At 46.9% G+C, this 24894-nt stretch overlaps 1 protein-coding gene and 3 non-coding genes across 4 annotated transcripts; all 4 read left to right on the forward strand.

Moving 5' to 3' along the window:
* The first annotated feature begins 1798 nt into the window (after positions 1-1798).
* Positions 1799-20714, forward strand: CTC1 (CST telomere replication complex component 1). Its single transcript, XM_023731081.1, has 23 exons — positions 1799-1877; positions 5415-5578; positions 7262-7499; positions 7646-7857; positions 8201-8345; positions 11786-12070; positions 12171-12299; positions 12884-13116; positions 13252-13429; positions 13546-13746; positions 14878-15004; positions 15588-15702; positions 15819-16146; positions 16220-16309; positions 16563-16756; positions 17468-17556; positions 17647-17821; positions 18271-18348; positions 18750-18894; positions 18983-19047; positions 19335-19500; positions 19604-19730; positions 19884-20714. The coding sequence occupies exons 1-23, from the start codon at positions 1845-1847 to the stop codon at positions 20021-20023; spliced, it is 3657 nt and encodes a 1218-aa protein (XP_023586849.1). The 5' UTR covers positions 1799-1844; the 3' UTR covers positions 20024-20714.
* Positions 20715-21197: 483 nt separating this feature from the next.
* TRNAI-AAU (transfer RNA isoleucine (anticodon AAU)) lies at positions 21198-21271 on the forward strand. Its single transcript has one exon. It is a non-coding gene; the product is annotated as a tRNA-Ile (tRNA).
* Positions 21272-21711: 440 nt separating this feature from the next.
* Positions 21712-21793, forward strand: TRNAS-AGA (transfer RNA serine (anticodon AGA)). The gene has a single exon. It is a non-coding gene; the product is annotated as a tRNA-Ser (tRNA).
* Positions 21794-22110: 317 nt separating this feature from the next.
* TRNAT-AGU (transfer RNA threonine (anticodon AGU)) lies at positions 22111-22184 on the forward strand. Its single transcript has one exon. It is a non-coding gene; the product is annotated as a tRNA-Thr (tRNA).
* The last annotated feature ends 2710 nt before the right edge of the window (positions 22185-24894 follow it).

Raw genomic sequence — 24894 nt, forward strand, 5'->3', positions numbered from 1 at the left:
ATGCAATTTTCTCTGACCACTGTAACCGAAACTCTCCCACCTATGAACTGTGAAAAGTGAATCCCAGGATATAAGGCACATTGTCATGGATTTGATAAATAAAAGGGGTTTTCCAGAGTTCAGAAAATACTGAAACAAAGCCCCAAAGTTTAGGACTTTGACTAGGCTTTTACTGGTATTCTAACAAGGCGACCAGTGTGGCTGGAGTGGTATGCAAGAGAGATTTCAGCTTCTTCTGGTGGATTTCTTTCTGTTGTTGTTTTTGTGGAAAGGGAAGGAACACATCTCTGATGTAATAACAGGAAATAACTGCAAACAAAGATTCACTTTATAAAGCACTCGGCACCACAGTGTGTATCTAGTTTATGCAAAAAGGAATACAGAGTTTGCATCAAAAGTGAAGTTGAATTAGGGGATACCATAACTTGTAGAATTAAAGTTTTTATTTTCCTGTTAAATGACTAGAGCTTTCTTGCTAAAATGTTTATACTTACTACATTATAATCAGTACTTATTTTATCTTATTCCAAAAATGACTTGAAGCAGCTATAAGTGTATACCGGTCTTCAACACCCCTTCCTCACCTTACTATCTTGTCTTCCTCTCTTCCAGCCACACTGATTTCTTTGCAGTTCTTCCTGCCACAGTCTTTGTGCTTGCTGTTCCTTCTGTCCACTCTTTCTTTCAGATCCTCATCATCTGAATCCTTCATCTCTTCAGTTCTTGAAAGTCGCCTTTTCAGTAAGGCCTTCATTCTATATAAAAGAATGCGTTCCCTATTTCTCTTTTCATGGCACTTATTACTAATGTTCTGGAGCCCTGGTGGCACAGTGGTTAACAGCCTGGCTGCTAACCAAAAGGTTGGCAGTTTGAATCCAGCAGCCACTCCTTGGAAACCCTATGAGGTAGTTCTACTCTGTCCTATAGGGTCACTATGAGTTGGAATCGACTCAATGGCAGTGGGTTTATTACTAACCTTCTACACATTTTACCTATTTGTTAGTCAGTCTCCTTGTACTAGAATGTAAGCTCCATGATAGCTGGGATTTTTATCTGCTTTTTTTTTCACTGCTGTAACTCCAGAGCCTAGAACAGTGCCTGTCATATAGCTGAATGGATTCTGTACATTCCACTGCCTACTAGAAAGAACACAAGCTTTCTTTAATCTATTCACAAAACCCTATCAAGTTCTTACTTAGTGACAAGCACTGCCTTAGGCACCAGAATACAAAGATAAATAGAGCAAAGCTCTTGCCTTCCAGGAGCTCACAGTCTAGTGGGCGAAACAGTGAAACAGATAACTACAGCAATGAATTAAGGTCACAACACAAGTATGCCTGATGTGCTCCGGGTGCGCTAAAGAAGCAGCACTTCTCTCAGCTTGGCAAGATCAGGGGTATTGAAGGATGCTTAGGAGTTACCAACCAGGTAGGCTGTTTTGAGCTCCCACATCCCATCCCACCCATCCTTGGGTGGGATGGGGAGGGGACAGAAAGCCAAGAGGCCTTAAAAAAGAATGCCATTGGATTTCGACTCATGGTGATCCTATAGGACAGAGAACTGTCCCATAGGGTTCCCGAGGCGCCGACTGCCAAATTTTTCTCCGACAGAGCAGTTCGTGGGTTCCAACCACCGGCAGTTCGCTTAGCAGCCGAGCGCTTATCCACTGAGCCACCGGGGATCCGTAAAAGGCCCTAAGCCACGTTCCAAAGAAGCAGGAGACGAGCCCGGAAGTAGTTGGAGGAGGAGCCGGACGCACCCCAGTGACGTCAAACGGGCCTCCCGTGAATCTTCGCGCCGGCCCCCGCTCGCGCACTTTCCAGAGGTGGCGCCTTCGGCGCGTTATGGGGGACGCTGGGACTCGGGCTCTTACCTCCGTGAGTGTTGTTCTCTGTTCGTTGCCCGTCTTTCGTCTGTCCTGGATTTGCTTTCTTCCCTAGTTCTCTGTGCCTTGCCTGGCAGCCCTGGCCGCGCCTGGGTGGGGGCCTGTGAGGCAGTTCGTTCCTGTTCTGCGTACGAATATATGTATGTATTCATGCGGCGCCCGTTGCGGGCCTTAAACCGTGTCAGTTCTCTCTCCTGCGAGGAAACCATAAGCAGCCTAATGGGGGAAATACAGGATGTGGGTTCCTGGAGGAGACCCCTGACGCAGCTGTAGGGGAGTTGGGTAACTGATAATCAGGAAAAGCTTCTGGGACTCGAAGGGCCTGTGGCAGTTAGCAAGGTAAATAAGCGCTGAAAGGTTTCAAGAGCAGGCATGTTTGAAAAACTCAAGAAGTTCAGTTCAGTGGTGGTGGAGTTGACAGCCTTGTAAGTCTTGCTAAACAACGGCTTTAACCGGAGGCTAACTGGGAGTTGTTGAACGGCCTTAAGCAGAAGAGAGATAGGAGGAGATTTAGGTTTTAGTTTCCTGTCCTGGCAGTGTAGAGAGAGTGGTCTGGAGAATACCAGTTTGAAGGCTGTGGTTGAAATGAAGTGAGAGGTGGTGGTGACCCCAACCATGGCAGCAACGGTTATGTTTCAGGGGTGAAGACAGAGTAAAAAGATGATAAGGAGATCAAATCTAAGGGACTTGGGGCCTGTTGAGGAAAAGGAAGGTGTTAGACAGGAAGAACATCCAGGCTTTAGGGTAGAACAACTATTTGGTTGAGGGTGCTATTTGCTAAGTTAGTGAACATTGGAAGAGAAGTTTTTTTTTTCTTTTTCTTAATAATTTTTGTTTTTTTGAGAATATACACTGCAAAATATACACCAGTTCAGCAGTTTCTACATGTATAATTCAGTGACATTGATTACATTCTTCGAGTTGTGTAAGTAACCATTCTCACCCTCCTTTTCTGCGTGTTCCTCCCCCATTAACAGACTCAGTGTCCCATAAGTTTTTTATCTTTTGAATTGCTTTTGTCAACTTGATAGGAGTGGATTTTGTGAAAACTTCAGTGTTGAGCATGTATGGTGGCTGTAGGTCAGCCAGGTGGAGAATCTGGCAGGTAGATGGATATGGCTAGAGCTCAGGAGAGAGAGCTCAGCTAGAACAGAGACTTAGGAATAATCAGTATGTATAAATGCCTAGTAAAGCCATGGCAGTGAATGAGGTCATTGAGGGGAACATGTATTGTGTTCTCAAACTTTAGCCTGTATCAGTTTTATCTGGGGAGCTTATTTAAAATACAGACCCCTGAGTCCTCCCCCACCCCGCCAAGATTCTAATTTGGTGCATGACATCCATGAATTTGCATATTTTAACAAAACTTACGTCTGTTTCTGAGGTAGTTATACCACTTTCAGAAACAGTGGTATTCAATGAGCAAATAAGTGCACAGGCCATCAGAGGAATAGGAGCTAAAAGAAGAAGACAGGAAGACAAAAAGTAAAAGAGTAGAGCCTGGGCTTTGATTACATTGGTGGGGCAGTTGTGAATGATGACCTGGTCCAGTGTCCACATCCCTGACTTTGAGAGTATTTGATTGAGGTAGAGTGAAGGTGAAGGTCAGTTGCTGGACTGTCCAGGAAAAAAAAAAAAAAAACAACCCATTGCCGTTGAGTCAATTCCAACTCATAGTGACCCTATAGGACAGTAGAACTGTCCCATAGCGTTTCCAAGGAGCGGCTGGTGGATTCAAACTGCCAACCTTTTGGTTAGCAGCCAAGCTCCTAAAACCACTGTACCACCAGGGCCCGGATGCTGAAGTCATCTAGAACCTAAAGACTGATTCTTCAAACTGCTACAGAGTTTCATTGTGGAGGACTGACCAGAAAGTTAATAGAGGAGCCTTGGAGGAACAGAGGGGGCTGTGATGGCTTAGAAGAATCATTGGGGATCAAGAAGAACAAAGGTCCTTCCCCTAAGCATCATTGAACTCCATCAGAATTTTAAAATAAAGTGCCTAGCACTGGGAGTAGGCCAAGTTAGTCTCCTTCCCTAGAGGTATTTTTTTTTCAACATTTGTTTTTATTTTTAAAATATGAATACCAGAAAAGTTTAAATTACCTATGTGGTTTGCATTATATATGTGTATATATGTGTAGACATAGATATGTAGGTATAAAACACACAAAAAAAACCTTTGCCATCGAGTTGATTCCGACTCATAGCGACCCTATAGGACAGGAAAGAACTACCCCATAGGGTTTCCAAGGAGTGCTTTTGAACTGCTGACCTTTTGGTTAGCGCCAAATGCTTAACCACTGATTTTTTGTTGTTGAAAATATACACAGCAAAACATAACATCAATTCAACAGTTTCTACATTTACAATTCAGTGATACTGATTACATTCTTTGAGTTGTGCAACCATTCTCATCCTCTTTTTCTGAGTTGTTCCTCCTTCATTAATATAAACTTACTGCCCCCTAAGATTCCTATCTAATCTTTTGAGTTGCTTTTGTAAATTTGATCCCATATAAATGTGTGTTTTTTTTTTTTTTTAAGCTAGTGTCCAGACACGTGTATGTCCAGAATCTGTGTCGAGTATATAAAGGTGGTCTGTGTCTTCCTTAGGAAGCCTACGTTTTAGTTGAAAAGACAACAGGAAACATATCTAGCGGGATTATATCATATATGCATTTAGCTTCTGGAAATTCAAATATATACAGTTGACTAAAAAAACGGGAATAATTAAAAATTATACTCTGCCTTTGCCCTTTTTACGTATTGTCTATTATTGGGCACATTTACATATACGTGTTACTGTACAGTGGTATGTCCTATTCTTTAAGGGAATGTAAGGGATTTTTCCAAGGGTGATTTTCACCATTCTTGCTTTCAACTTGCTATCTTAGAACTAGATCCCATGTACAATGGGAAACAGCTGTACCTGGTGATTACTGCTTTTAATAGAGAGATGTGCAAGGTGCTATGAGAGCTCTGAGGAGAGAGCTAATTCTGCCTGGGATGGGTGAAAGAAGGGTCCATAGAGGAATGTACATTCTAGTTGGGCGTTTGGAGGATTGGTACAGGTTCCCACCAATGCTCCTTAAGCACAGCCACGATCTGTGTGTCAGTAGAGGCTTGTGTGTTACTCTGATGCTGAACAGGTTTCAGGAGAGTTTCCAGACTAAGACAGACTAGGAAGAAAGGCCTGGTGATCTACATCCAAAACTCAGCTAGTGAAAACCCTGTGGATCAACGGGCTGATCCCATTGTGCATGGGGCCGCCATGAGTCGGGGGCTGACTCGACAGCAACAAACAACCGTGGCAGGTTTGATAGGTAGAGAAAGAGGCAAGATCAAAGCCAAATGGCCCCTTGTCCAAGGGACTGACTGTGTGATCGGACTAAGACTTAAAACTCCTTTACTTTTGGTCTTCAACTCACATACCCTATTGTTGCTTTTTTACCCCCTATTTTTCCCAGACATTTTCTTTGTGGGCAGGATGGTCAGGAAGATATTTTAACGAGAATTGCTTTCCACAGGAGCAAGCCTGGCTTGAGGCTGCCCAGGCTTTCATCCAAGAGACCCTGTGTCCAGCTGGCAAGGAGTCAAGTGTCCAGTTGACTCAGTTGGTAATTGATTGTGTGAAGACGGTCTGGTTGTCGCAGGGAAAGAACCAGGGTTTTATACTGCCCCTCAGCTACAGGTAAGGAGAGGTGGAGGGTGGGGAGGAGGTTGAATTTGGGTTTTAAAAGGAAGTACCCTGTCTTAGTTACCTAGTGCTGCTGTAACAAATACTATAATTCAGTGGCTTTAAGTAAAAGTCTGAATTCAGGGTACCTGCTCTGCAGGAATGCTCCCTCCCCAAGGGAGAGGGGCCTTGGCTCTTTTTCAGCTTCTGTTCCTCAGTTCCTTTGTGACCCTCATGTGGCATGACATCTGTCTGCCTCTGTATCTGCTTGCTTAATCTGTTCTTTTATATCTCAAAGTAGTGATTTAATACACATTCTACGCTAATACTATCACATTAGCATGACAAAGAAAACCCATTCCCAAATGAGATTATAACCACAGGTATAGGGGTTTGGACTTAAACAGCACATATTTTGGGGGACACAATTCAATCTATAACATACCTATAGTTAGAAAAAGGAGGAATGAAAAGAATGAGGGAAACTTGCTAAGGGGAGGACAAGGTGGTCTGAACACACCCCCTCCTGCCAAACTCTCCCATTCTCCGTCAAGCTGCTTTCCTCTTCCTAAAGCTCTCCTAAATTGGCTTATGTTGTGAATAGAGGAAAAGGGAAGAGACAGATGGTACTGTTTGCCTTTTGTATATTAGGAAACTAAGATACAGAGATTGTATGACTTCACCAAGTGCCAATAGTAGTGTTTAAGAGGACTTGAGTTTAAGGTCTTCTGAGGATAATTTTTTTTTTTTTAAACTACACTACCATTTCCTAAATTATTCTAGGCAATGGTAAAAAGTACCGCAGAAAAGGATTCCATGGCCAAAAGAGTTTGAGAGAGATTGGATACCATAACCTTCTCTAGGAGAGACTGAAAGCTCATTAACAGATTGGAGGAGCCCTGGTGGCGCAGTGGTTGTGAGCTATGGCGAGCTATGGCTGCTAACCAAAAGGTTGGCAGTTCAAATCCACAAGTTGCTCCTTGGAAACCCTATGGGGGGCAGTTCTACTGTGTCTGATAGAGTTGCTATGAGTTGGAATTGACTCGGTGCCAGGAGGTTTTTTGTTATCATATTATTTCTGACACACCTTACAATTGATAGTGACACAGCAGTGTTGCAACATTCTGTTTAAGAATTGCTGATCTAAAACGTCTGTTGATATTTGGAAACTCTTGATAATGAACTCCCATCTCAGCCTCAGCTTTCCAGCCAGTCTCTAGTACTGCAATATTCTAGACTGGGAAGGAAACCTGGCTTGCGCCAGTTGTGGTTGAGGCATCAGTTAAATGCCAAAGCGGCCCCTTTGGAGTTTTCTATAAAGATAAGAGCTGAGATGCTTTCAAGGTAGCTGTTTGTGGTATCTATAAAGTGTTCTCCCCACATGCTTATACTCTCAGGCTCCTCTTGCAGGCTTATTTCATTTTCTGGAGTCCTCTCCCTGGTACCATCTTATTCAAGATAGTATTCAACACACGGTTTCTTCTTGCTTTACCTAGGTATAGCCTAGCCTTTGGACCCAGACCTCATCCTCATTTTCTTAGGCCCTTACCCTCAGCTTTCGCTGTTCAACCAGTCAGACATACTCATCTCCTGGCTCAAGTTTCCCATTGACTTTTCCTTAGGGGATTTGTTGGGTTGGGGGTAACCTCCGAGGCTTAGACCTGGCTTTGCGGAACTTCTGCTCCCTTTGCTTTACAGCTTTGTCTCAGTACAGGACCTCAGGACCTATCAGCATCTCCCGTGTTGCAGCCATCTGTCCTGGAGCAGTAGTGCATACCAGGCTTGGGCCCAAGAGGCTGGACCAAATGGGGTCCCCTTGCCCCAGGAGCGACTGTTACTTTTAGGGACACTAACAGATCTATCAGGGGACTTGGAACAAGAGTGCAGGAATGGAAGCCTCTACGTGAGAGATAACACTGGTGTCCTAGGCTGTGAGGTGAGTCGGAAGAGGGAGTGAGATGCCTCAGATCTTAAAGAGAATGGTGTCTAGGGAGCAAAGTAGTGAAGTCTCAGAATAAAGGTGGGGGAAGGGGTAGATTGGATGCCAGGGTCCTGGTAACCCTTCACCTTTGTCTTTTCTAGCTCATAGATCTGGACCTTTCTTGGTTGGGCCATCTCTTCCTTTTCCCCAGTTGGAGTTACCTCCCTCCTGCCAGGCGGAATTCCTCAGGGGAAGGACACTTGGAGCTCTGGGGTGCCCCTGTGCCAGTGTTCCCCTTGACTGTCAGTCCTGGCCCTGCCTCACCTATTCCTGTCCTCTACCCGGAGATAGCTTCCCGCCTGCTCAGGCAGAGGTAAGTGTTCCCTCTCTAGGAGAGGAAGAAGTGCTGTGAAACTTGGAAGTTGCTGGTGGGTCAGAGGAAGGAGGGAAAGAAGGGTATTAATAGTAATATAGCTGGAATGTTCCAGATCAAGGGAATTATAGGGCCTCTCAGAATGTTAAGAGCAAGGCTCCGCAAGAGAAAATATGCCTTATTTAAGGGCCAGGAGAGTTAAAAGGAGGTTTTTAGAATAACAGCTTTGGGCTGTGGAAGTGTTACATCACTGTCAGATTATTCTTCATATGAGAAAGGAAGACATTTGTAGGGAAAATAAGAAAATTAAAAATGACTTCTTGTCTCTTTTCTTCCATCCTAGAAGCAAGGTCAGAGTTGTATACCCAAACCTGGCTGGGAAGCTGGTTCGATTGAGTGCTCTGGTGAATAGTCACAGGAAAACTTACTTTGTGCTGTCTCTTGGGAGTTCATCCCCAGCTGTCAGCCATGTGCCCATTGTCGTGCAGGTAAGGATTAGGGCCGGTTCAGAGGCATGGAGATGAGAAAGGGCTGTTAGAACTCTTAATAGGAAAGATAATAGGGAGAACTACTTAGGAGAGGAGGGCCGCTGGGGAAAGGTTGCTTTCTGGAATGATGCTGCTGTGTACAGGACATAGGGAATAGACTTTCCTGCTGTGGAGCATATTTGACTAGACAGCTTTTGTATCGTGTATGAAATTTTGAAAACTGCTAGTATCGCTGAACTAGGAGGATGACCAAGAAAAATATTCTTCTTAACACCATTAGTACATTGAATAATGTACTTTTTAAAAATTTGGTCAACTTATTGTTGAATCTTTTTATATTTATTGGTATAATTTAAAAATGATTGATCTTTAAACCAACTATAGTTTTATGATTTATGTAGTTATCTGAATAATGTTTCAAAAGCATTCAGAAAAATTAAAAAATGAGAAAGCTAACATGCATATCAAAAAAGGAAACTGAGATTTATTAGCATTACGAGAATTCTTACCTCTGGGTGTCTGTGTGTCATAAGCTTGAGTAACAGTGATTAGAGTGTAAAGGAACTAAAAATGTTAATTTTTTTTTTTTTTAATGCTAAAAATAAAATGATTAGAGGTTGCTCACATTTCTGATCTTTTCTTTTTTTTCCTCCCTGAATGAAAGAGGATGTATTTTTCTTCGACATTAGAATGCTTTATATGTACTAGACACCATTAGAAAGTTCTTTGAAGGCCAGGGTTGTCTTAATCATGTATTATGTATTAAGGGAGAAATCTCTGAAATGCACTTGAGTCTGCAGATTTCCTAAAGTATGCTAAGTCCTTTGGGTAGTTTATAATCTTATTGTAGATTCTATGTTTGTTTTATGAAACAGAGAATAATACAAAATGGTATGGAAGTTTGAAGAGGTGGGGTATAGTTCGTAACTACTGTGGTAGGTCAGCTAGAGTAGGCACCTTGATCTGTTCAGAGGCACAAGATTGATTAAGATAATGACCCTTGTCCTCTGGGCCATCTACTCTTAACCAGAGAAGTCTGTCAGCAGTTACTGTGCAGGATCATAAGTCCCATGGGAGATATGTGCACATGTGTGAGGCAGTCTGAGAGGGTTGGTTTGTTTCTGGGCTGGTGAGAAAACAGGGTGTTTGAGGCATGTTGCTCTAGTGACCCCAGTGAATCTCTCCTGTAATGGGGGAGCTGGTCATCTGAAAATGAGGGACTGAACTCTGAAAAGAGGAGTAAAGCTTCAGAGTAACTGCTGTGCTAGGTAGTTGAGGATAAGAGATTGCTAAGCAGTAATGGGCCCAGCTGGAGAGGGTCAGCATCCATGTTTGGCACTGGGGTGGCATGGGTCTGTCTTTTTGCCTTAAAAGTGGATTTGAAGGCACAGAGTTGTAGTGATACAGTATTGGTAGACTCAAGGTGAAGGGTAGAAAGTGGTAGTGAGGGCAGGATTCAGGGGCTAGGTATTCAGGTTCTAGCGTTCAGACAGGAAGGGAAGATATTGGAGGTACTGGAGATACTGGAGGTCATAGTGAGAGATTAGAATGTAAGTTTAATGAGTATAAGAGGAAGAAGTGGAGAGCAGAAGCACCAATACTTATTTGTTCCTTCAGTCAAACCATTATTAACCACTTGTTTTGTGCCAGACAGTAACTTTTGTTGTTGTTGGTTGCTCCTAGCGAGCCCATGTGTGCAGAGTAGAACTGCTCCGTAGGGTTTTTAAGGCTGTGACCTTTCAGAAGCAGATCACCAGGCCTGTCTTCTGAGGTGCCTCTCGGTGGGTTCAAACTGCCAACCTTTTGGGTAGTAGGTGAGCACTTGTTATGGATTGAATTGAATCCCCCAAAAATGTGTGTTGTAAATCCTAACCCCTACACCTGTGGTTATAATCCCGTTTGGGAATGGGTTGTCTTTGTTATGTTAATGAGGCAGTCTTAGGGTAGGGTGTGTTTTAAGTCAGTCTCTTGAGATTGAGCAAGCAAGCTGAGATGAGGCAAGGTAGGTGCCAGGCCACATGAGATCTCCAAGGGACCAAGAAACAGCTGAAAAGAGACAAGATCCTTCCTCCAGAGCCGACGGAGAGAGAAAACCTTTCCCTAGAGTGGGCGCCCTGAATTTGGATCTCTAGCTTCCTAAACTGAGAAAATAAATTTCTGTTCATTAAAGCCACCCACTTGTGGTTATTTCTGTTGTAGCAGCACTAGATAACTTACACAGCACTTAACCGTTTATGCCACCCGGGGACTTTAAGTAAGGTCCTAGCAGAACCTTGTGATGAGTTGTGAAGTCCAGAGTCTGGTGGTACTCAGCTGGTCTTAGAGTAGAAATAGAGGTCTATGAAGTTATGCAGAAGGGACCGTGACATTCAAGTGTCCTGAGTCACCAGTGTGTTTTGAAGCCCCTGAGAATGGCAGTAGTGATATGTTACTCCTGCGGGAGGAGCATGCTCTAGAAGACTGTTATATTTATGAACAGCCCCGTCCTTGAAACTTTCTTCCTCTTGCTTAAATTTCTTCAACAACCTCCCTAGAGTCTTCCTTCTCCAGTCCATGTTATACACTGCTGTCAGATTTTTATTTTCCTGCTTTGCTTCTCATTTGCCTATAAAGTTTTCAGCATGGCATTTCTGATTTTTGCCTTTGTCTCTTTTTCCCCCATCTTAGCTTTTCCATCTTGTCTCTTGCAGCTACCAAAAACGTTTCCTCTTCTCCATCCTGGCCAGTGTTTTCACAGCCCCCAAATCATGTCTTGCTCATTCTGAGTATTTCTGTGTTGTCTCCTGTTTGAATCACCCTTCTTTCTTTTCTCCACTTAGATAAACCAGATACATCCTTCAGGACACTGTTCAAGTTGCACTTCTTTCATTAGATCTTCTTCATCATTCCAGCCACCTGATTTTCTTTTCTCTGAAACCTTACTGAATATGTATTGTTTTTGATACTTGATCATATATGACTCTATATTATTATTTGGGTTTGTGCTTGTGTTTCCCAGTGGTTTGAAATATATTGAAAAAAGGGAACAGTTTGTTGTATTTCCCTTAACATCTGCCCCAGTACTGGGTACATATGTATTCAATATATATTTATTAAATAAATAAAATTGTTTGTATGTTATTGAATAGGAATAGGGAAATGCTGAAAAGTGTATAATTTTCTCAATGGAATATATTTGTATTTGGGGGAAGTTCTGGGGATGGTTTGTATCTTGGGAGAGGAATTAGGAAGTATTTGACACTTCCCTTGTGAGGGGAGAAATCCGGAAAGTTCTGTGGCTTGAGATTTAATTGGTAGACAGGGAAGATGAAGAGGCAGAAGACAGACTATGAGGAGCAGAATCTTTGATCTCAAATTATGATGGAAAGGGACTCCGGCAGAGGGACGGCTTTCGTGGAAAGTGTCTCATACACCTTGTTGTCTGCTTCCGCATAAGCCAGGTCCCTGCCCAGCTGGTGTGGCACCATGCCCTTTGGCCTGGTAGGTCCTATGTGCTGACAGAGCTGCGAGTATCCAGGATCCGCGAGCACCCTTACCGTGTTTGGACGACCAGTCCCTCTTCCTGTCTGTTGCCACTGAAACCAGAATGTGTGCGGGAGCTGGAACTGGAGCTGGAAGGACCCCTGCTGGAGGCTGACCCCAAGGCACTCCCTATGCCCAGCAATTCTCAGGACAGGAAGGGGAAGAAAGGTCTTATCCGGAACTCCAGACTTCTCTCATATACAGTGAGCATAAGGAAGAGATCCCGGAATTCATGGGGCAGGAAATGTGGGTCTCCAAAGAGGAAGGAAATAATGATCAATTGAACCTTCATCCTTTTTGCAGGGAACGGTCACTAGTGTACTGAATGAGCCTGCTGGCTTCTATGAGCTGGACGGGCAGCTGGGGCTCTGTCTCGCCTACCAGCAGTTCCACAGCTTCCAGCGGGTGGTGCGACCAGGAGTTTCTCTGGAGGTACGGGGGGGATTGGGGCTGGTTACAAGAAGAGGCCCACTCAGCAGCTTTTCTTAACTTTATAAGCTGGTCTGTTTTCGAAGCAAAGTACGAACTTATATAGCAAAAAATAGAAAAATAATGAGTTGGGAGAGTGGTTTTGTTAAGAATGATTTGGACAAGCATTCAGAGAGGACTTCCAGATCAGAAAGGAGTAGAATCTTGCTCATTGTGAGGAAGCGTTGAGGCCAGAGCGTCTCCTTCACAGGAGGGCCTTCTAGCTGGAGGAGGAGCTGGCTGAAGCTGACGCACAGGTCTAGGGCCAGGATGCTCCCAGGTGGTCTGGCAAGGAACCTCAGCCACCCCTAGCCAGTAGGAGCTACCAGGCCCACAGAAAGGCAGAGTAGAGCATGTGGGAGACGAAGACTTGTGGTGGGGGAGTGGGTTGTGATGGAAAGTGAGGCATGGAAGCTGGAAGGAAATAACAGCCTTTATAGAAATTGTGTTTCTTTCTCCTGGAATCTGGGCGGTGGAAAACTCTGCCTGGGGTCATTGAATTGGGGGCTTCACCTCTGCTTTTTTTCACTTTTTCTACTTTTGTTCAGCTCCAGGATGTTCACCTTCTCCAGTCAGTGGGTGGAGGAACAAAAAGGCCAGTGCTAGCCCCCTGTCTCGGTGGTGCCGTCCTGGTTCGTGGCTTCTCTCATCAGAAGCCCAAGACTCAGTCATCCCACCAAGCCCATGGGGCCTCCCTGTATGAGCAGCTGGTATGGGAACGTCAGTTAGGACTTCCCCTCTACCTGTGGGCTTCCAAGGCCCTGGAGGAACTAGCCTGCAAGTGAGGAGGAGGAGGGTCTGGGGTGGGAGTGGGACACTGTCTCTGTAAGGGAAGCAGGATCCTTGAAGAGACAGGGACAGTAGCCAGTAGCTTGGGTCTTTGGGGGAAGTGACGCAGCTTCTTTCCCTGGCCAAGGCTGTGTCCCCACGTGCTGAGGCATCACCAGTTCCTGCAGCGTTCCTGTCCTGGGAACCCCAGCCTAGGACTGCAACTCCTGGCTCCTACCCTGGATATTCTACCTCTGCCAGGCAGCCCTGTTCGGAATGCACACAAGGAGATCCTTGAAGAGCCACATCACTGTCCCCTCCAGAAAGTATGAGGATGTGGGGGAAAGATGGGTGGCCTAGCTAATGCGTTGGAGGGGCTGCCTGAGGCATGCCTGGGGCACCTGTGGGGCGCACAACATGATTTCTTTTCTCTCCCTTTCAGTACACCCGGTTGCAGACTCCCTGCTCTTTCCCCACGCTGGCTGCCCTGAAGGAGGAAGGGCAGTCCAGGGCCTGGGCCTCCTTTGACCCTAAGGCCCTTCTGCCCCTCCCAGAGGCTTCCCACCTACCCAGTTGCCAGCTCAATCATCGCCTGGCCTGGTCCTGGATCTGCCTGCTGCCCTCTGCCTTCCACCCAGCCCAGGTAAGTGGGGCTCCATCAGTGCTCCCTCTTTTTTCCATCCCCACTGCCGCAACCCTAGTTCAGGTCACTTTCATGTCTTGTCATTTTTAATAATTTTCTTTATTTGTTGTTGTGATTGAGAATATACACAGCAAAAAACATACCAGTTCAAGTTCCTGCATGTACAATTGAGTGACACCAATTACATCCTTCGAGTTGTGCGACCATCCTCGCCCTCCTTTTCTGAGTTGTTCCTCTCCTGTTAACATGAACTCACTGCCTCTTCAGGTTCCTGTCTAATCTACTGAGTTGCTTTTGTCAACTTGATACCATATAGATGGATCTTAAAAGAGCATAATACTCAAGGCAGACATTTTTTATTAGTTAAGCTGAACTTTTGTTTGGTTTTAAGAAGGCTTCAGGAGATATTTCTGGTTTAAGGTTTAAAGATTATTTGAGGGCAGTGGTTTCAGGGGTGTATCCAACCTCCATGGCTCCAGAAAGTCTGGATTCCAGGATAATTTGAAATTCCATTCTGCGTTTTCTGCCTTTTGATCAGGTTTCTTCTGTAGAATCTTTTATCAAAATGTTCAGTGGTTGTAGCCAGGCACCATCCAGTTCTTCTGGTCTTATGGTAAAGGAGGCAGTTTTCCATGGAGGCAATTAGGCACACATTCCATTTCCTCCTATTCTTGATATGTCTTGTCATTTTAACTGCACTAGCCTTCTAACTCTGCTGGCCCGTTGGTTCTTGGCCCCCTCCAGTTCATTCTCCCTGCAGCAACTAGAGAGAGTTGGGGTAAAATGTAACTAGGATTGTATAACTCTCTTGTTAAATCCTCCCAATGGTTCTCCCAGTGCATGTAAAATAAAACCCATACTCCTTACTATGTCCTGTGAGGTCCTGCATGGTCTCCTGCTTCTGACCTCATTTTGTACCACTTTCTCTCCACTAAGTGTGTGAAATGCATCTGCATTTTTTTAATGTCAGCATTTTTTTTTTTCATGTCTATTTTCCCCTACTCGAATATAAGTTCTTTGAGTTCTGACCATGTCTTTCAGGTTTACTTTGTAGCTCTGACGTTTAACACAGTGCCTGGCACATAGGAGATGCTCAGCATTGTTTAATACTTGGCTGCCTTCTCCCTGCAGGTTTTACTTGGTGTCCTAGTGGCTTCATCTCATAAAGGTTGTCTGCAACTTCGGGACCAAAGTGGTTCCCTGCCCTGCCTTCTCCTGGCCAAGCACTCACAACCTGTCACTGACCCTCGACTCTCAGGTTTGGAGTTCAGAGGTGAAGAGAAGATGGTGGCAGGGTAGAGGTTCTTAGAACCTGGGGAGCCTGGGAGAAGCATCTCCTGGGATGTACTAGAGTCGCTGAAGTGGCACATGGCAGTCAACATCTTTTGGGAGAAGTTTGGGAGACCAGAGTTGGCAGATAAGAGAAAAGGAACAAGGGGATCCCTAGCCAGAACTAAATTCCCAGCATTTATTTCTCCCATCATAGATCCAAACTTTGCAAACCAGGATTCCAACCCATTTCCCATATACTTGGTTGGGAAGAATACTGATCTTATTTGGACTTAACTGGGATTTTTAGACAGGGAAACCCTGATTTAGCAACAGGCACTTTAGGGATCTGTGAGAAAGTAGAATGAAGGCTTTTCAGCCTAGAGGCTGCATTGGAGAAGCTGATGGAATGCTTTCTCCCTTGATCCCTCGAAGGCGGGGTCAGTCTGGGCCTGCATGTTGTGTTAGGGGAGCAGCACTGGCTGAGCAGTTGAGCGGTCAGACCTGCAGAGTGGTCTACTCCACTCCCATTCCATAGTTCTCTTGCTAAAGAGAACATTTTATTCTTCAAGGATGCCTGGTGCGGGCAGAGAAGTTCCAGCTGATTGTAGAGAGGGATGTCAGAAGCAACTTCCCATCCTGGAGGGAGCTGAACATGGCAGCCTTCATCCAGAAGCAGCAAGCCAGGTTGGATCCTTAGGGTAGAGTCTGTATCCCCGGGTCTCTGAGGGGAAGAGGAAGTGGCGCAAGGAACACCCAGTGCTTGTATCGCTAAGGACGCCATTCCTTGTCTCTCCCAACAGAGTCTATGTCCAGTTCTTCCTGGCAGATGCCCTGATCCTACCTGTGCCTAGGCCCTTCCATCGTTCAGCTACCTCCTCAAGACTTCCTCAGACAGAACCCCCCAACCCAGATGGACCCCACATAGGACAGAGCCGGCTATTCTTGCTATCCCACAAGGAGGCCCTGATGAAGCGGAACTTTTGTGTCCCCCCAGGAGCCAGTCTGGAGGCGCCCAAGCCCACTCTCAGTTTCCATGTGTCAGGCAGCTGGCTTGGGGGCACCCAGAGGAAGGAGGGGACTGGATGGGGCCCACCTGAGCCCCAGGGAGATGAGGAGAAGGATCAGAAGGTAAACTGGGACTGCCCTCTTGTGTCCCACTCCTGCTTGGGACGACCCAGCTCCCTGCTCTTCCTCATCACAGGTTCTCCTCATCTTCCTTGGCTCTTCAGTCCGCTGGTTTGAGTTCTTGCACCCAGGGCAAGTGTACCGACTTGTGGCTCCAGGCCCCCCCGTGAGTGCCCTACTTCATTATACTCTTCCTCAGAAAGCTTTCTTGGCTTGAGGTTGGGGAGGGAGAGCCAGTGCCTGGTCACTCTCTAGGACCCCTAGAAGAAGGCTGGATTTAGAGAAAATAGAAGGCCCATCTGTGTCTAGATTACATCCTTCCCCAGGCTCCAGGAAGCAAGACAACTTAGGTTGTAGTGTTTTATGAACCCCTCTCTGGACAAGAACACAGAGACAATCGTCTTCCCGTTTCCTGACAGACACCAACATTGTTCAAGGAAGGCAGTTCATCCTGCATATCTCAGCGGCCTTTGGAGTTGGCTGGCTGTGCTTCCTGCCTCACTGTCCAGGATGAGTGGACCCTGGAGCTTGAGCGTTCCCAGGACATCCCAGATGTGCTGGGTATAAACAAGGCACTTCCCGAATCCTCGATGACTGACTTCCTCAGTAGCAAGTAAATGTCAGACTCCTCTAGCTAATTGGTTGCTCTTTCTTTCCCCAGTGTGGTTGGGTTTGGTGAACAGTTTATTCTCTACTCCAGCGTGTGTTTCTTTAATGTGATTTTGCTCAGAGAGAAATGATGGCAGTATAAGATGGAAGTCATGTTTCATACCTGATGTTTCCTCTGGTAGTTTTGGCGTGATCATGAGCCAGCTTTTTCACAGTTAAGGAAAAGTCTTAGCAAATAAAAGGTGGGGTGGGGGAGACCATAAGAAAATACGGCAAGAAGCTGAAATTCTAAAGAAGGGCCTTCCTTTAGTACAAGAAGTGGCTGGTTTATGGCATCAGGAATAACTGTGTTTTCCTCATAAGCTTCTTGGGGTAGCTGACATTGAGGGAGGAGGGGGAGTAAGCCCAGGGTATAATGATAGACTGGCTGTGATTCTAGGTGTGAATTCAAGTGGAAATTTAACTCTGCTATAATTTTTTGTTAAGGGCTCTGGTTACGAATTTGTATAGGTTTTGAGTCATCTGCCACAATCACATTATTCCCATAAGCCCTGTTACTTTTACTGTGCCTTTTGGCAGAACATGAGGTTTTTCAGGACCTCGTATATGGTGTTTTAGTGGAAATGCCTGTACTTCAGCTTTTTTTTCTATGTTTTGACCTGACCCTCCATTCTGTGCCTTCTTACGCCTCCATTCTCGGTGTATGACCCTCCAGTTTCACAGATTCCTTGGTGTCTTTCTCAGCTGAGATTTTGTCACGATCACTGTGTGAGCCACTTCCACCCCCTCTCTGGACAAAGCCCGGTAATGACATCTCCTTTGGGGTGAAGGTGTGAAGTAGAATGATGGGATGTTGAGGTCCTGACAGATAACATCCTCCTTTTCCTTTTGCAGGGAGCCCTGGAGCTGCGAAAGCGTGTGTGAAGCTGACCGTAGCTCTAGAGACTGCTGACTGTGAATTTCCCCCTCACCTGGGCATATATATCGAAGACCCATACCTGCCTCCCCCACTAGGACTCCTCCCAGGAGCTCGAGTCTACTTTAAACAGCTGGAGAAAAGGCTTTCCAGGTGAAGAGCTAGGTTGAGTGACTGCCTCCTCTCCCTATGGATGTGATTTTTTTTTTTTTTTAATTTTTAAAATTTTTTATTGTGATGAAATATATGTAACAAAACATTTCAACCATTTTTATGTGTACAATTGAATGACATTATCTGTGTTCACCACGTCATGCACCAGTCACCATGTGGTTCTCTTTCACACTCTCTCCCACTTCCCTACGCTGCAGTGAAACTTCTGTTTGATAATGTTTTTGACAAGGTAGTCTGACTTGTATCTCCTCCATCCCCACAAGGTGTTCTAGACCAGCCCTTCCCTTGTTCTTCCCTCAGCTTTGGTAGAGCCCGGGCAAGTCCTCGGGGAGTGGCAAAGCCTATGATGCGTGATGCCTGATGCCCCAGCCTCTACCCCAGTCTGCCTTCTGTCCTCCTCCTCATCACTCCTCCCCCTCCATGTGCAGATCCCACAACGTGTACTGTTGTTTCCGGTCGTCCACTTACGTGCAGGTCCTGAGCTTTCCCCCCGAGACCACCACCAGGTCAGTGTCCCCAGCCCTGATCCTTAACTTCACTGCTTCCGTCCATATTGCCCTGCCCCTGGAATTTTTGCCACAGTCAGTCTTCTCCAACCCTGGCTGGATGTGTTGAGTCAGGATTTCCTCTGCCGCAAGTAAAAAATGCCCAATACCTGTCATTTCACTCAGAAAGATTTAGGGCTCTAGGCCTTGGCAGCTTTTCATTCTGAAATGGAAATATGCAAATCTCTCTTTCCTGGCTAGCATCTTGGTTGTTCAAGCCTGAGAAATAATTGATGACTATTGGAGATGAGGAGAGTACTGGTACCCATTGCTGTCCCTGGCCCCATGCCTGTTAACTTCTTCCAGATTCACCTTGTTTTCAGAACCCCTTTGACTGTTTCTTGACCCGTCTCTCTCTCTAGCACCTCCTTGCCCCACATCTACCTGGCTGAACTTCTGCAGGGTCGCCAGGCCCCATTCCAGGCCACTGCCTCTTGTCATATCGTTTCTGTCTTCAGCCTTCAGCTCCTCTGGGTGTGTGCTCATTGTACCAGCCTCTGCCTCCAGGTATGTAAGGGGGCAGACTGAGCTGGGTGCAGGGTGTCAGAGGGATATGGGACTGAGACGATTTTTCTAACTACTTTCTTCATCCCAGGGAAGGTGTACTCATCAAGGCTCCACTTGCCCTACTCAGACCTCTGTAAGCCAGGCCAGCATCAGGTCAGCACAGGGTGGGCTTCCCTTGCACTGTTGACTCCCCAGTTGATTGTATGACTTGCCATACTTTATTAGGGTCTGCAAAAATACGGACTATGTCTGTCTTGTTATCCCTCTGCTAACATAATTCCTGGCTCATAGGAATTGTGTAATAATTTGTTTTTAAATGAATGAGTATAAAGTGAGCTAAAGACTGGAAACAGTCAGGGTAGGGAAGCATCTTAGGTCAGGAGACTGGCCACCTGGGCTTGCTGTAGGGTCAGTAACTGTTTTTCTCCCCTGTCCCCCAGGCTCCTGGTGGAAGATGGGACTGCTGAAGCTGTGGTGACCTGTAGGGATCATCATGTGGCAGCAGCTCTAGGGCTGTGTCCTAGTGAGTGGAACTCCCTCCTAGAGCGTGTCCGAATGCCAGGGAGAGTGGTCTTGCACTTTATAGGGCCTGGAGCCCAACTTGAGGTGAGATGTGACCGGGAAGTAGGGGCTGACACCCAGATTCCTGGGGGTTTGGTAGAGGGTTTAGGAGCTTGGGTTCTGATTAATCCTGAGATTCCCTTTCTAGTCCTCAGCCAAGATTGATGAGCCCTTGACCCTCTTCCTCTGGACACTCTGTACCAGCCTCTCTGTCCTCCGCCCCATTATGCTTTCTTTTGAGCTTGAGAGGAAACCCTCTAAGATCCTCCCATTAGGTAAGGGTGGAGTTGGTGGGAGGTGGGCAGATAGCTGGCTCCTAGGGAGGAGGGGGATGAGGGACTGGGGATTTCTGGAGCTGGGGAGGAGAATGGTGGATGACTAAAACTGCATACATGGGGCATGTGTTTTTTTCTCTCTTCTGATCTTAGAACCTCCCCGGCTACAGCGTTTCCAGTGTGGGGACTTCCCTCTCCTGACTCGTGTGAATCCCAGACTGCAGCTGTCATGCCTCTCTATTCAGGAGCAAGAACACCCCAGCTCTCTGGGGGCCTTTGCTTCCCCCTGTTAGCCTGGACTGCAAGGAGGACCTGAAAGTTCTTGCCTTGCTGGAAACCTTAAGGCCTGGGTCCTAGTTCTTCCTCTTTGTGGTTGCCTCTACTTCCTCTGTGATTGAGCCAGGAGCCTAGATCCTTGTATTCACAAACTGCTACCTCACTGTAATTTCTTCTCCTTGGTCCCAGATGAGGGACCTAGCATGGTGGAGCCAGCCTGCCTTGTGAGAGAAATTGTGGAAACAGGCAAATCATGCTGCTGTTAATATTTCCTCTCTGGTTGAGGTCAAGGCATCTGTACTCACAGGTGGCCCTGAGCATCAGGGTCCTGCCTTTGTGGCAGGGGTCAGAGAACCAAAAGACTTGCATCTCGTAGGGGTGCTGGTGACAGGCCCTTGGCCTGTAATAAAGCTCTCTAGTAATATTTCTCACTTGCATTCATTTCTGGGGTCCTAGGTCTCCTGATCCCCTAGTATCTGGCCCATGGTTCACAGTTGTTTTTATTCTTACTTGTCACCAGTGCCAGAGCTGGGAGAAGGTTTGGAGGAGAGGTGCAGTCCATGCCCTCAAGAGCTGGTCCAGCAGAGGAGATGATACCAGAAGTCAGGGACCATAAGGGAGTAAATTAGGGAGTGGGGACAGGGCAGAAAATGGCTATGATGATCTCAGTCAGCAAGGTTCGTCCCTGGAAGAAGTCAAGTTGAGATCTAGAGTTGTTGGAGGCACAAGATGTGGGGGGGGGAGGAGGAGTGAAGCACTAGGAGGGACGTGAGGAGAGGGCACCTATACTGTGGAACAATGGTCAGGAGTCAGTGCTGTGGGTCCCCCATGGCCCAGGCCTAAGGCAGATAGATGCTTGATCAACACCACGAGACCTGTGAAAACTAAATCAGAACCCACAGAGTTAGGGGTTGCTGGAACAATTATTTTGGGGTGCTCATGCAGTTGGCTGGTGTCACCCCATTTCTTTCCTGGGTAGAGAGGTAGAGCTGAGCCATACCTCTTACAGCTGTTCAGAGGGCACTCCTTTTTTGGCCATCCGGGATCGGTTCTAATTTGCATTTGGAAGCCCTCTGGAGTGCTTCCAAGTCCACGCAGGAAGATAAAGAATTCCTTAAGTTTGAAATCATCGTGTGCTTGTAGTTTAGCGTTGCCACACTATGTGGAAACAAGCAGGACGCCTTTACAGGTGGCCGGTTAGCTCAGTTGGTTAGAGCGTGGTGCTAATAACGCCAAGGTCGCGGGTTCGATCCCCGTACGGGCCAAAGGGTTTTTTTTTCCTCTCTTCTCACGTAGAAGTTTCTACCTGGAACCAAACCTACATGGGATCCACTGCTTCTCAACAATCTCAATTCCTTGCGCACTGCAAGGCTTGGAATTGGGGAGCTTCATGGCTGTGGCAGAGGGAACGCTCCCCCGTGTCTTTTCTTCCCTGATAGCGCGTTGTTGGAGACCGGCAGGAGAATCGGGAAGATCCAGGGCAAGAATCCCAGAAAGGCGGACAGTAGTGGCGCGGAGCTGCGAACGAAAGGGCGTTCCCTTTTCTGTCCTGCTTTGGCGTTTGCACCGTCCGGCTTCCCAGCCGATGTCGGCAGGCTCCTACAGGCCCAGAAGCCAGAAGAACGCAACGGGGATGGGAAGGTGAAGTAGTTCCGGTGCAGGGAAACTAAGAAAGAAACAGCTCAAGGATGTTTTCTGGAACCGGGTAGTCGTGGCCGAGTGGGTAAGGCGATGGACTAGAAATCCATTGGGGTCTCCCCGCGCAGGTTCGAATCCTGCCGACTACGGAAGGGTTTTCTTTTCCTCTAACATGGTGATCACATTTCTTTTACCTGGTCCAGTCGGCACCTCCTGAAATTCCTCGGTTTCGAGAATCCTAGCCCCCGGGGATGTCTCGACCGTTCACCTTGGGTTACTGCTGAGATCTTTGATGTATTTCTTTAACAACGGGGGATTCTATTGAATGGATACACGGAGTAAAATCTGCAGATTCGCCAAATTAATTATAGAAAGATCTGAAAAATTTTAATAGGATGTGGGGCCAGGCCCTGAGTGAGAGGTATAATCCCTGTAAGGCAGTTTCCAGAACGCGGTGGGCAGCGTCGGCGCCGTGGCTTAGTTGGTTAAAGCGCCTGTCTAGTAAACAGGAGATCCTGGGTTCGAATCCCAGCGGTGCCTTTATCTAGCGAGGAGGGGGAATCTTCCGTTTTGTTGCTGAAGCCACATTTCTTAAATTGATTGTTTTTATTCTGGACCGCGCAAGGGTTCCAGTTCTGCACTCAAATCACTCAAATTTCCCGCTGAGATAGCCGCCCTCGACCATAGCAGGATTCCTGCGCAGGCCTACGTCTTCGTTTGCCCAGCTCCACACTCGACTGGTGGCCTGGCCGCAGGCGGCACCGTAAACTCCACGAGAGGAGCTGCCCCACCACCCAGGCTTCTTCCCCTGCACCGGTACTACCCCCACAACCTGAAGGCGCTTTGTTTTGCTCTCTTTTGGCTTTGGGGTTCTTCTTTTTTGGGGGTTGGGCAGTGCGGCTTCTAAGTGCAGACCAGTATCAGTTCCTTGACTAGAGACATCTCTATTGCTCTCCACAAGTGGGCAGTCAAGGTTAGGAGTTAGCAGTAGGAGAAGGCTGGTCTGGCGCCATCTGGTTTCCTGCGCGAGGGCGCTGAAGGGCCAGGATCATGTGGACAGGGAGGGAGAGCGTTATTTGCGGTGGGGTCTCCAGGGTTCCTGGTGTGGGCAAGGAGCGTTTCTGCAGCACTGAAGCCAGGTTGATAAGGGTAGAAGTAAATGCTGGGGAGAAGGAGGCGAAAGGTAGGATCCGTGGGTTGTCTGCATGTCCTAAACCTCCCTGTAAGAAAGGCAGAAAGGTCTGGACACCATCCTTTGGCCCAGGAACAAATGTCTGAAGGAATTGCTATCACCAGGTGACAGGTCAAAAAATTATGCAGCACGGCTGAAACCACATTTGTGCCAAGCACGGGCTGGACACTGTGCACCCGATGAATAAGGCACAGCCTCTTAAAACACTCACAGGAAAACACAATCGCAACCCAATGCACTAAAGGCAGTGACAGAGAGGGACAGGGTGCTGTGTGAACATGGAGAAGTGGCATCTCATGGGTCTGCTGGTGGAGAGTGGTCAGGGAAGGCTTTCTGGATAAGGTGAACTAAGTCTTAAGACCAAGCAGGAATTTGCCATCTGTTCTATTAAACAGCTACTCTGTACCAGGCATTGTTCTGGCTCTGGGAATACAGCAGGGAGCAAAATAGGAGAAAATCTCTTCCTCCTGGAGTTTATACTGGGGAAGAGGAGGGAGAAACAGATAACAAACATAACAAAATAAAAATGGAATTATATAGTATGCTAATAAATGCTACATAGAAAAATAACCCAAGGGATCAGAGAGTGTGTGTGTGGAGTGGGCAGGGGCTGGTTGCAGAAATGTCAAAGGTTTGCACCAGGGTAGTTGTAGGAGAGATGGAGAGGGGGGACAAATTCAAGACTTGTTTAGGATAAAGAAACAATAGAACTTGGTAACTGATTGGATATGGAGTCTGAAGAAGAGAGAATTCAGGATATCAGGGTTCTTCTTTAGGGGGTACCACCACCTCCAATTCACTAAGAATATCTTCTCACCCTTTCCTACCTGGTATTTTTTTCAGACAATTGTGACTACGCAAAGCTACACCTTAAAACTCATTCTTTCAGTGTAAAGTTTGACTCCTGTTAAAGTGTAAAACTCTTCCACCAAGATTTAAAGTTTTTGGATTCTAAAAGTGAGGTCCATGGATGAGGCTTCAGAGTACCTGCGAACTCCTGATATTGTATGTATTTTTCCAGGAAGAGGGGCCATAACCTTCATCATATTCTGTAAAGAATTTATGCCTCAGCCTCAGTGCAGATTAAGTGCTGAGAGCAGGCAAGAGGAAGACGCCTGGAGGACTTGGTGGGGAGTGGTGGGTGGGGATGGAGGAACTTTGGGAAAGCTGGTGTCCAAAAGGAGGGAGATAAGAATTAGAAAAGGAGGTATACCAGAATATCAGCCCTTGGTGCCTTCTCATCCACCTGGAAGGCTTGGGCTTGGCTGCCCGCTGCCGTCCTCCCTCGCTGTCTGGCCAGGGACACCTGGGAAATAAAAAACAGCTGAACCCTTCATTGGAGTCTCCTCACTTCAAAGCTATATGAGGGTTGGGTATTAGGAAGGGCTCGGCTCCACAAATCACACAACTGGGGTGTGGGACAAAATGGTTTGGGAGCCCAGAGATGCTACCAGGCTGCTCCAGGGCCACAGCAGGCAAGTCAGAACTGGTAATACTTGGAGAACTCACCAGAGCTCACTCTGAACTGTGGTAAAGCAGGATATAGGGCCTGCAAATGACCCCACCAGACCTTGCCAGGACTCTTGGCAGCCCTCAGGAAAGAGCATGATGAGTGTGTTAAGAGATTAGAAGCTCAACCAGCAGCCCTGAGACTGGACGGCCACAAAACTGGGCCTCCCGGTGTTGGATCATCTCCACTTGGCTCCTTGCCTAGAGCCCCTTACCTTCAGGGGGTCTTAGGTGGGAGGTAGGAGGGTCTCCTTCTGAGTCATCCCAGGAGAGAACTGGAGAGCAGAGGTTAGACGGGAGGAGAGGGAGACCCTAATCTTACAGGCAGGCAACCCTCGGGACCAGTGCTGGCAGATGTTAGACGTTAGGGACGGCCCTGGTTGCTGGAACTGGCGCCCCTCCCCACATTGGAAAGCCGGTCTTCCCCGACCCAGCCTGCCACCCAGCTCAATAAAGTCTCCTCCGTGGGTCTTCATGGTCCCGGGAATTACTCTCCCTGAACCCTCGCCTGGGCACTGCTACGCGGTCTGGGAAACCATGTCCTATCCT

The sequence above is a fragment of the Trichechus manatus genome, unplaced genomic scaffold (genome assembly GCF_000243295.1).
Source record: "Trichechus manatus latirostris isolate Lorelei unplaced genomic scaffold, TriManLat1.0 scaffold00040, whole genome shotgun sequence".
NCBI classification, from domain to species: domain Eukaryota; kingdom Metazoa; phylum Chordata; class Mammalia; order Sirenia; family Trichechidae; genus Trichechus; species Trichechus manatus.

Bases quoted from the DNA above. Each gene is read 5' to 3' on its own strand.
- CTC1 (XM_023731081.1), top strand. From the start codon at position 1,845: ATGGGGGACGCTGGGACTCGGGCTCTTACCTCC. The intron at 15,005-15,587 runs GTTTGGAGTTCA...TTATTCTTCAAG, and splicing joins CACTGACCCTCGACTCTCAG to GATGCCTGGTGCGGGCAGAG. The intron at 18,349-18,749 runs GTCAGTGTCCCC...CTCTCTCTCTAG, and splicing joins CCCCCCGAGACCACCACCAG to CACCTCCTTGCCCCACATCT.